This window comes from Centropristis striata, chromosome 17 (assembly GCF_030273125.1).
Source record: "Centropristis striata isolate RG_2023a ecotype Rhode Island chromosome 17, C.striata_1.0, whole genome shotgun sequence".
NCBI lineage: Eukaryota > Metazoa > Chordata > Actinopteri > Perciformes > Serranidae > Centropristis > Centropristis striata.
Window position 1 is genome coordinate 6,363,249 of NC_081533.1, and position 12,496 is coordinate 6,375,744.

Here is a 12,496-nt window from a genome sequence, read left to right on the forward strand (position 1 = left end):
TCCGAGGGGTATGCCCCTGGACCCCCAGATTTATTTAGTTAAGTTGCTGTTGCACTACTGTTTTGTATAGGGCTACTGTTTTATTTTTTTTTAAATGTAAAAAAAAATGGATTGATTGAATTGAATCTGCTGTATTTATTCATGTTTTACAAAGCCAGGCCTTACAACAATGACATTCAAATCACAGTCATGCAGGTGTAGTATGATATTTTTTTTTATAACATCAGTACTCTGTATCGGCCGATACCCACACGTATCAGAATCGGCATCGGGAGGGAAAAAATGGTATCAGAACATCTCTAGTTTAGTCTGAAGGGTCATGTTTTCCTCCTTACAGTGAAAGTGGAACCTGCTGGGTGGCGGTGGGTGTCTAAATGTGTGTGTGGAGTGGGGAAGTACATGAGACCGAACAGAAGGTATAATAGTCAATTATGAATGTGTGTAGGTTCTCACTTTAATTCATTTGTGCTTTTCTGCCAAAAGGCTGAAAGCAGGAAAGTGTCAAGAAGAAGCTTGAAAAATCCTCCTGCATGACCTTGTCACTGTCACTCACACACCCACATATAGCTCTATCAGAGATGCTCTCACACACATGCTGTTCTTTTCATTATTTTTGTATTCGTGAGGATTCTCACTCCCCTCACTACTAAAATGCAATCACCTCCCCCAATCTTAAACATCACAACTAAACAGCCATAAACACAAATCTGAAATGACATGTTTTTGATTCTCATCTTTTTATTATTATTATTTGATTAATACTACATTTCTTTCAACATGTTACAATTACAATGCTATCTAGCAGACGCCTTTATTCTAAGCGACGTACATCTTAAAGTTCATACAACACAAGCAAGAATTAAGAGTCAAAACAACACAAGAGTCAGTGCCATGAGGTTAAGTTTAAGTCCAATAAGATAATGCAAACAGTGCACAGAAGAATTATCTCTTTTTTTTTTCATTTTTCAACCATCTTCATTGTGTGTGAAAGTGTTTTGTTGTTCCACCACCAGGGAACTACAGAGGAGGAGAGTTTAGCTGCAAACACCTTTCATTGGAGGAGCGTAGTGAGAGTGAGGGTGTGTGGACCTGGGTTCAGATAGGGGGAAGCTGTTTTAGTTGCTGTTTGAAACCAGGTGGCAACCTCCCGGTCTGAGCAGTGAAGCACACCTGGTAGTCCCTTAAGCCTGCAAATTTTCAAAATTTCAACAGGGGTCGCCAACGGCGGTTGCAGAAAAACCTCTTATAGGTCTATTCTCTCCTATCTCCTATCTATCTCAATACAAAATGAGACGACTTCTCACTTGATTTATTTCCTCAGAAAAAATCTGGTGGCAAGATTATGGTCTCAATTGCTAATTTCAAGTCTTCAAGACAATATGATGTTAATTGCGTAAATATTGGTCCCGTTTAGAAGAAAATAGTTGATAAAGCAGGGTAAGATTTGGGACGTGGTTACCTTTGATTGACAGGTTGCTCACACGGCAAGCTGTCATAAGGAGAGAAGCAAAACAAAACAAAGCGTGTCCACGGCACTGTGTACGCCTAAATAGCCATGAACCTGTTTGTTTAAAGTTTATTTGAACATTTTCTACATTCAAAAATGTCTTGTTCAGCATTCGGTTTATTTGAAGACACTCCAAGGAGTCGGCTGTTAATTTTTTCTGGTAAGTAACGCACATTTAGTTTTAGCGTTTGATTGGCTTATTGAAATCCAGATTGGCTTATTGAGATCCAGCGTGCATTTAGTTTTAGCGTTAACAGTTTATTTTTAGGTACACCCTTCCTCGCGCCTCCCCAGTCCAAATTTGGTCTCTTCCGGTTTCTCAGCCGTAACAATGAACTCGATGCTTCAAACGGGCAGTCCACAAACCAATGGATGACGTGACGGGTCTGTGAACAGCGCCTCAAATGGCTGCAGGTCCGGATGGCTGCTTGGTTATGCTGCCCCCCCTCTCCTGTGGCATGTCATAAGTCTGTTCATGTTGTGAAGTGTATTATGCTTATGTTGCTGAGGTATTTTTCATTGTTTTTTCCTCCTTTCCTCCCCTGACTTTCTGCTGTATATCCTTTTCTTCATCTCTGTCTTCCTGTCCTTTTCACCTCTGTCATATTTGTGTGTTTTATACATTTTGGACGGGTTGATGGCAAATCTCGTTGTACTAGTACTTGTTACCCTGTGCAATGACTGAAACAACTGAGGTTATTCTGGAGACCAAATCAAAAGTTATTTTATGTCAGCTATAGACTGGCATCAACAGACCTATGAGCATTAGTGAACCTCTTAGTTCATTTTTCATTTCCAAAAGGTGTTATCAACAGGTGCAGAGAATCAGAGCAATGACGGATGTGTTTCAGTGCTAAGTGACACATGCATGTTGGAACGGTCCCTGGTCTGTCAGGACAAATATGGCAGCCGGTGACAAACTTTCTCAAATTACAGGTAAAAAGTACACTAAAATATATTTCTGAAACCAGTGGAGGCCAGAAATAGGCATAGCAGTAACATAATATTGATTCAAATTTAATCAGTGCTGGAGTTGAGCTGGACCTCAAAGCCAATCAAACCTGATGACAAGCCCAGTGATGTCTGAAAATCAGTCTGAGTGAGAGAGTGATCAGACTTATCTCCCAGAGAAAATACAAATTAACTTGTCATATTCATCTGGTTTCCAGGCTAGGTTAGCCACCAAAAATAAGACGCAGGTGCCTGCTAAAGAAAATGTATGACCGAGAGCTTCACAATATGATGAGTGGATGAGGTGTAAGGAAACTAGGGCAAGATAGAAGGGAAACGAAAAAAAAAGGAACAACAAGGAAGGAGTTGTTATTAATAAAAAAAAAAGACATAACCTCTCTGACACAGTGTCAACAAAGATACGAGAACAGCTGTTATTCGATTGTATTACATCTAATAGGAATACTATAAACCTGCACAGTGAGGTAATAACATTTAACAGCTAACATCCAATATTGCACAATACAGTATTTTATTTTTATTTTACTGTCTATAAAAGCTGGAGAAAAGGAGTTGGTTTTATATTTGGCCTAAAGAAGAACTTTTTAGAAGAAGTTTTTTTTTTTCAACCTCAACCCTTTCCGATGTTTTTCTATCTAAGTGATTTATGGAGGCAAACATTTTTGAAATTGGTCCAGTACTGAGTGAGAGTGCTGCAGCCAGCAGCTAAATAACAGACTGAAATGTAATCCTGTTAGTGATTAACTAGGTAGAGAATTTAACATCATCATGAAATAGTTCATATTTTCACATTCTACTGTCTTACTGTCTGATTCTTTTTGCTATTATCCTGCCATGCTTTTGTGTGTAAAGGACTACATATCTTATGATAACATGACCTCTGCTCTGTCTGCAGCTGCTCTCTCCACTCTCCACAGCATTTTTCGTGAAGAAGACATGCTTCGGTATTAGGATTTCTTCTCCTCTTTGACTAGCAGTAGTCATCGCTGTCATAACTTTCACTGCAGCCCAATGATCTGCAAGGCACAGTGTAGGGATCCATTTGTAACAAAAGTAGCCACAACTTCAGCTTGTGCTGTATTCAATGAAGATAGTCTCTGAAAGCTGCGCCAAATGTTGCCCAGCATTTTGATAGGTATGATTTTGAGAATAAGCAAACATGAACCATTGTTTTTATCTAAAATATTCAAGATAAAACTGAGCTATGCTCTCTGTACTCCAACACAACAAACTCCTCCAGCACACTCTACTGTTGTCTTCCAGTAACGAGTCACCACTCGCAAAGTTTCAGAATGAGACCTTTCTAGCTTTCCATGTTTCCAGATGCCTAGAAATACAACCCCGAGCCTGTCAGTGGGAAAAGTAAGCACTTTTAGGCCCCGTTTACACCAGTGGTCCTCATCCAGTCGCCACCCCCAATTTGACATGCATGTTGTCTGTGACCCAGCCCCCAGGGGGGAACGCACTTTTGATAAAGCGCTGTCCGCGGCACTGAAAGAAAAGCGGTGCAGGTATACTGAAAAAACAACTGAAAAATCTACTTTAAATTCATATTGTACTACATTTATTGATTGTCAATAACACCCTGGCTCTAATTTCACTCTAATGTCAGTGGAGGAATTGTAAGGTGTGGGAACACAATGAAGTGGATCGATCAACCGGCAATGGTTAAAATGTAAACAAATAACGCAAACTTTATTTTTTCTTCATAATGAAAGAAAACAATGGTAATCAACATATGCTAATTAATGTCTTAACAAAACACAATGGGGATAAAAACAGCCCATATTTCATTTTAAACGTCTATGTTGCTGAGAGCTTGTAAACATGAAAAAAATAAGTCTTGGATTGAGCCACCAGATATGCCACCTCATATGAAGCTGCAAGGGCCTTAGCAGGGACAGTAGAATATTTACTTGCCACTGTTTTTTGGCGTCACCGTATGTACACAGATTTCCTCCCGAATCATCATGTCAACGTAGCCTTTGTGGAGGGACATTGATCTTGCACAATTGGCCTTGCCTGGCTGCAGTGCTCTCACAATATTGGACCAAAAATTGTTGTCCCCATTAGTCACTTTGATGCAAAACACAGGAAATAGGGTCCGGGTTGAAAAATGCAGATGTGACCCTTCTTTCCTAGAAAGATGAGCAGTATTCCCCTAAAATATCACAAAAATCCTTATAGGGTTTGGGTCTCTCTTTGCATCTGAGGTAAATAACATCTTATCTGAGAATCTACTGACAAGCCACCAATTGAAATAAAGAAATATGTGATGATGCATTTTTTGAAAATATACTGACCAGGGTTGTTCAATTCCCAGGTCAGTATGAGTGACAGAATGTAGTGTGTGTGTGTGTGTGTGTGTGTGTGTGTGAGGCTGACCTCCAGGGTGACCTCTTGCTTGGCCATGGCTCTCTCCACTGTTTCATACATCTGTGTGTTTTGGATGCCGAGACCACAGAAGATGGCAAATGCCTCCAGGAACTGCTCATCGTTCCTGTTGAAGGCCTTCACGCTGTCAGATGCTTCATCCATCTTGTTCACCAACTGACATACACCTACACAGACAGAAAGAGACACATAGGAAGGTTGCCATGGAGATCAGGACACATAGTTGAAGTGAGAACACTGCTACTATGGGACTATTTTGTACACATCTTTTCAATGTGCAGTAATCAAAAACAAGTAGACAACAAAAATAAATAATTTTTCAAAATTCTTGCATACATCATTACTTGTGAACTCAAAAACAAGACTAGGTCAATACCTACTATATGGCTGACCCTGTTTGGTCAATGCAATTTTGCAGCTTTGTGGGCTATGTGGTACAGGAATAGTTAATGGTGGTAATGTTTTGGAGACTAGTAGTTAGTATACTTTTATACAGTGGAAAACAAGAGCAAAGCTGAATAAATGGCAAAACATTGTACACAGTAATCATGTGAAACCAAAAACACACAAACACATTAAACAAATGCAACAGAAAAATGCTGCAATCAACGAAAACAAATCAGAAGCAAAATCTTACAAACCCACAAAACAAATGCCAAAGAAAAATGTTGCAAAAATAACAAAAACCTCAAAACAACTGCAAGATCGAAATGCTGCAAATCGAGAAAAAACATTCGACAACATGGCAATGTCAAAATTCCCCCCTCCCTGCTTTGATCCTGAGTAGTATGTGTGTGTGTATGTGTGTGTGCATGGCCTTTATGATTTTATGATCAAAGGGCTAGTGGTTTTCAAGTGGCACTGTTTTTATTCACTCTGTTCACTCTGTTTTTATATTGTCCATACACACAAGCATGTACTGCTTCAAATAAATTAAAACATGGGGCATCCTGTATCACATCAAAGAGAGAGACACGGCGAACTCATAACAAAAAAACTGTTATTTACACAGCTGCAATTGAAAAAAATATGGTAATAAAGCTCTTGATATACCGGTTCATCTATGTTCCAAACCTCACCTATGGTCATGAGCTTTGCGTAGTGGCCGAAAGAACAAGATCGCGGATACAAGCGGCTGAAATCCTCCATAGGGTGGCTGGGCTCAGCCTTGGAGATAGGGTGAGGAGCTCAGACATCCGGAGCTCGGAGTAGAGCTGCTGCTCCTTCACGTCAAAAGGAGCCAGTTGAGGTGGTTTCGGCATCTGGTAAGGATCCTCCCGGGAGCCTCCCATTAGAGGTGTTCTGGGCACATCCAACTGGTAGGAGGCCCCGGGGAAGACCCAGAACATAGTGGAGGGATTATATCTCTCGCCTGGCCTGGGAACGCCTCGGGGTCCCCTAGGAGGAGCTGGACGTTGTGGCTGGGGAGAGGGGCGCCTGGAATGCCCTGCTTAACCTGCTGCCCCCGCGATACGGCCCCGATAAGCGAACAAGAATGAATGGATGGATGGGTGGATGCATCCATCCATCCATCCATTCTTGTCTAGGATGGATGGATGGATGGACTTATACAAGATTGCCTTTTGGTATGAGTTTCAGCCCAGCCATTTTTCAGCGTATGATGAAAGGTGTACTGCAGGGAATGGAAATGTAGCAGTGTACCTTGATGACAACATTTTGACTGGAAAAGATGACAAAGATCACTACTGGACATTGGATCAAGTACTTTTCAAACTTTTACAATAAGTCCCTACCTAACCTGTCTACCTTGGATGAAGGATGAATGGTGGTTTTGGGGGGCAGAGCAAGAAAAGGCTTTCAAGCTGCCAAGAGAGCTATTGCAAACCATCAATGTTTCAGTACACTATGATGAAAAGAAAGAACTGATATTGGCACCTGATGCGTCTCCATTTGGAGTTGAAGCAGTGCTAGCTCAACGTACGGCAGATGGAGCGGAGAAACCACTCCGATTTGCTTCACAAACAATTGCTGCTGCAGAAAAGAACTACTCCCAACTTGATAAAGAGGGATTAGCAGTATTTATATTGAAGAAAATTTGTGATTTGCACAGATTACAAGCCATTGATAAGTTTTTTCATGAGATGAAAGCTGTTCCACAAATGGAGCAGCACAGGGGCTCCACAAGGGACTGTTCTGGCTCCATTCCTGTTCACACTGTACACAGCGGACTTAGACTATACAACTCTCCTGTCCTGCCACATCCAGAAGTACTCGGACGACACTGCTATTGTGGCGTGTATCAGGAATGGACAGGAATCTGAATATAGGGATCTGATAAAAGCTTTCAGTGACTGGAGTCACAAGAACTATCTCCTACTGAACACCTCAAAGACTATTTGTCGTGTGTTTTTATGTACGTTTGTGTTATGTGTATGTGTGCATGTGTTATGTGTTACGTGTGTGATCATAGATTTCTACAGGTTCAAGCCCCCTCTTCAGCCAGTGAATACCTGTGGGGTGGACATCGAGGTGGTGCCAAGTTATAAGTATCTAGGTGTATACCCGGATAATAAGTTGGACTGGTCCCTAAACACTGACACTGTCTACAAAAAGGGGCAGAGCTGTCTCTTTTTCTTAAGGAAGCTCAGATCTGTTGACATCTGTAGTAAGATGCTGCAGATGTTTTATCAGTCTGTGGTGGTAGTGTGTTGTTTTATGCTGCAGTCTGCAGCACAGTGCTGCAGACACAGAGATGCAAGGCGGTTGGAAAGACTGGTCAAAAGAGCTGGTTCTTCTCTTTGGAGCCAGGTTGGACACACTGGAGGAGGTGGTGGAGAGATGCACTGTCAAGATGTTCGAGGCCATCCTGAAATACCTGGATCATCCGCTACACAAAACCTTTATCAAAAACAGCAGTGGACGGCTCCTCTCTCTCCGTTGCTGGGCGGAGAGATTCAAAAGATCCTTCGCTCCGACAGCCATCAGGCTGTCTCATTCTTCAAAAGATTCTACCAGACTAACTGAATTTCCCCTCAGGGATAAAGTAATTTTGATTTGATTTTGATTTGAGAATAATGAGATGGGCTGTGCTGTTAAGAGCTTATAAGTATGTTATTATCTACAGAGCAGGGAAAGACAATGGCAACGCTGATGTTCTTAGCCGAGACACCCAGTGGTCCATCATCTGAGGAAACGGTGTTAATGTTGGACCAGGATCAGACTCCACTGAAGAAATCAGATCAGCTTCAGAAATGGACAATTAAAGATCCTATACTCTCAAGAGTTTGTGAGTATATCTTGAGAGGTTGGCCAAATAAACTGGACAGAGACCTTTTGCCTTATAAACAGAGACAATATGAGCTGAGTGTACAGGATGGATGTGTACTGTGGGGGGCCTGCATTGTAATTCCAGAGGGGGGACAAGTTTTCTTGAGGGAGCAGCTGCATCAGTCACACCCTGGGATGAGACACATGAAAGACCTGGCGAGGAGCTACATGTGGTGGCCTCAGATAGTCAGTGACATAGAAAACAAGGTAAAGTCATGCCATAAGTCATGCCATGACATAAATGTCATCTGCCAAGAACTCAGAAAATCACCAGCATGTGCACTGTTCCACCCCTGGAAGTGGCCAGAGAAACTGTGGAGAAGACTTCACATTGACTATGCAGGTCCTTTCTTGGGTAAAATGTTCTCAGTTATTGATAATGCACACTCAAATGACCCAATGACTTCTGCTACATCTACAACAACATTAGGGGTCTGAGAAACAGTTTCAGCACACATGGTATCCCAGAAATGATCGTTTCTGACACACACTGTAGCACCATACCAGCCTTCATCTAACGGCTTAGCTGAGAGAGCTGCACAAACTTTTAAAGAACTCACGAAAAAGAGTACAGGTGACTCATTGGAGACAAAATTGAGCTTCGTTCAGCAACTGCATCACACCACAATCAACAACAGGACTGTCAACTGCTGAAATGATGATGGACAGGAAGTTGAGGTGTACACTTGATGTCATACAACCTGACTTAAAACGGGACTTTTTTCAGCCCTGTAGAAGGGCAGGGAACCGTTTCTCTCCCCTGAAAAAAGCCTGGATACTGGTTGGATAGAGCACTAAGCAGGATGTGAAGTGGTACTCGATGCCACAACAACACGCACCGGCAAAGCACTGTTGCCAACTTAGCAACTTTGTTACTATATTTAGCAACTTTTCAGACCCCCCTTTTTCAAAAAAGCGACTGGCGACAAATCCAGCGATCTGGTGTTATTGGAGACCTTTTGGAGACTCTTCTTACTTTTCTTAACAAGCCGCGGGCCTCCTATAGCAGTCTCTCCAGTGCAATCTGCAAATTGCTTATAGGCTAACAGCTAGCTCTGTAGCAGTACAGTGTGTATGTGCTGCTGCTGCAGGATGTGTTCACTTAGCGATCTCTGTTTGTTTACAACAAGCACCGGACACTCACAGTTAGCGATGCCGGTTAATTCAAGATCACTATGTTTATGATCAGCTGCTTTGATTATGATCAGCTGCTGATGTTGTGCACAGTTAGCGACGGTGGCCACAGTTGCGTCTATCGTGTTTAATCCGTCGTGTATGTGATCACGGTCAAAACTGTCGCTAAGTGATTATGCGATGATCGAAAACCATACGTCACCTCCGGAGTCTCGTAAATCCCTCTGGGGACCATTTTGTAATGGAGACACGCAGAGTGAGTGGACATTTGAGAGGGCGTGGCCTGAGACTTTCCTGGTGGTCACTCTTCCCCCTAATGGAAACATGGCTAATGATACAGGAGACAACAGGGCCGGTTTCCTACACAGTGTTGCTTGGAAATTGTAAAGTTGTTAAGCAACATGTGGATCAACCAGCAGACAAGAGCAAGATTCAGTTCTGATATCAGATCCACCTTGTGAAGAAGAATGTGTGGTACCTTCACCAATGACCAGTGTAGAGAACAGAACACAGGTACTGCAGAAGTGGAAGACCCAGTTGTACCTGGTGTGAAACAAAACAATGAGGAAAGTGCACCTAGTTGACCGCCAATGGAGGTCTTGTGCCGTTCTCAAAGAAACAGAAGACCACCAGTGTACATGAAAGATTTTGTAAAGAAAGAGATATGAAAACAAAACAAAAACAACAACAACAATGTATCATTATTATGGGTAAAAGAAGTATGGCAGTTGTTATTTACTCACCCTTTCTCATGTTTTCAGTGAGTACACTATTTGGAACTGTTTAAAGTGGCAAATTTGCATATAAGTTGTGTTGTTAACTACAGCAATAATTCAAAACATAAGGTTGTGTGGCTAACTCAAACATATGTAGTTATGTCTGGCATAAGTGACTGAAAACTACAGATATATCTGTCGACCTCTAGCACTTATATCTCTCTTTATCTTGTAGTGATTTTATCACTAATCACATTTGTTTATACATTATTCAGTTTTGTAAGATACTTTAGCTTAGCACTTATAGCTAACGCTTCTCTCTCTCCTGCTCGGTGTGTCAAATTTTAAGCTCCTCTTGTGCCTTCTTTACTGATAATGGTACATGTAATAAGTATAGTGTATAAGTTGTGTTGGAGGCGAGGCTGACTGAATTAGAAGTGTGGTGCCTCACCATGGAGTCCCAATCGGTAATGCTAACTGCTGCAGTTTGCCAGTCCCTCATAGCCGGTGCAGGCCGACCTAGTGCAGCTGCTGCCTGGATGTCTGAAGGAAGCGTAGTCGCAAGCCGACAGCCACCAGCTGCCATCGCTGTTGATTTATCAATTATTTTTGTGTGATTTAAAACAGCAGTCTATGCAGATTATGCTTCACTTAACGTGACGGCAGACAGTCAGTGTGTATTGTACGATAGAACGTATATACGGGCCACTCACATCGCCCTGACAATTCGTTTGAAAACAGGTCACATACAGACCCGTGGGTAGGTCAGCCAAAAACACAAGAAAACGTGTGTGATGTTGATTTAAATGGAGAATTCTCATGAACAGGTTTAACCATCTGAATCCCATAAAAAATACATTATCTTTAAAAGATAATATGCCAAAAAATTTGCAGTTTATTGTTTATTGTTTGTTATGTATATTTATTGTATTGCATTATCATGTTTACATTTTGTGCACCTCAGTGCAACTGAGAAGCCATAATTGCTTCTGCTGATTCAGCAGACAGGAGGAGACAGGAGAGGTTGTAAATACAGGTTGCAACAATGCAAATGGTTCAATATGTATATCATGTAGAGACTATACTCCCACACAATACAATGGTATTGTGCTAAATCCATAGAGATGCAGTACATGTGGTGCAGTGTATTCAAGGCCACACTGAGTAAAATGTAAAAAGAGCCAAAAACGCACTGAAACTGCTTGGGGTCCTGGGTGCCCTATGTGTCTTAAGTAGATCATTGTTTCTGGTACTTCATGATAAAACGTCTGGGACCAGGTAGTATTCTAGCTCATAAAGTGAGAATTTGGTTTTCCTGGTTTTCCTCTCAGCTGTCTAGTCTACAACAAGAAAGGGATATTGCCTGGGCTAAGGCCAGAAAATCCAACTCTCAGGCTGACTGGCTGATTTTCAGACAGCTGCGAAACCGCTTTACCTCTCTTGTCAAACAGCTTAAATCTGAATACTACCTCTCAAAAACCACTAGCGACTTAAATGATCCTAAAAAATTCTGGAAAACCATCAAATCTTCTTTTGGACATGTGGCCACAAACGACCTACCAACATGTATTGTAAAGGATTCATGTAGGCTGACTGATAAATTAGAAATTCTTAATTGCTTCAATGAACATTTTGTCTCCTCCGGTTCTCAACCTGAGTCCTTACAACCGGACTCTAATAATATGCAGAATACTTCTCCATCTCCACTCCCAAATAATGATTTTGTTCAATCTTTTAATATTGTTCCACTGGACGTAATTGAGGTCCATAGAGCCCTAAAGCATTTGGACCCTGCTAAATCTGCAGGTCCTGACAAGCTTGAGCCATTATTTTTGAAGTTGGCTGTAGACTTCATAGCAGAACCTCTTACCCATATTTTTAATTTGACATTTTCTAATAATGAGATTCCTAACATTTGGAAATCTGCCTATGTCCTGCCTTTGTTGAAAGGAGGTGATCCTACAGTTTTAAACAATTACAGGCCTATCTCCAAACTATGTGTTTTAGCTAAAGTCCTTGAAAAATGTGTCAGTGACCAACTGAAAGACTTTTTAGACGTGAATAATATTTTATCCCAACACCAGTCAGGTTTTAGAAAACGACACAGCACAATTACTGCAACATTAAAAGTTGTTAATGATATAATTGAATCATTGGATTGTAAAAAGTATTGTGCTGCTGTTTTTATTGATCTTTCCAAGGCATTTGATACTGTAGACCATGCCACCTTGGTAGATAGGCTACTCAAAATTGGTTTATCTAGGCAGGCTGTACACTGGTTTTCTAATTATTTGTCAGTAAGAACGCAATGTGTCCAGTTTGCTGGGTCCTCGTCCTCCTCCCTCCCTGTGTCAAAGGGCGTGCCCCAGGGTTCCATATTAGGGCCATTGTTGTTCTCTATTTATGTAAACAATCTTTGTGACACAATAACCAATGCTGCCTGTCATTTTTATGCAGATGACACTATTATTTATTGTTCATCCCC

The 12,496-nt window shown here is 41.5% G+C and overlaps 1 protein-coding gene across 1 annotated transcript in view; it reads right to left on the minus strand.

Annotated features, from left to right (window-relative positions):
- The window catches only part of pde5ab (phosphodiesterase 5A, cGMP-specific, b), a 112,004-nt gene that overhangs the window by 34,677 nt on the left and 64,831 nt on the right, over window positions 1–12,496 (minus strand). Inside the window, exon 11 of the mRNA XM_059354949.1 lies at window positions 4,865–5,040. Coding sequence (XP_059210932.1) covers window positions 4,865–5,040 — 176 coding nt within the window. The remainder of the gene's footprint in view (window positions 1–4,864; window positions 5,041–12,496) is intronic.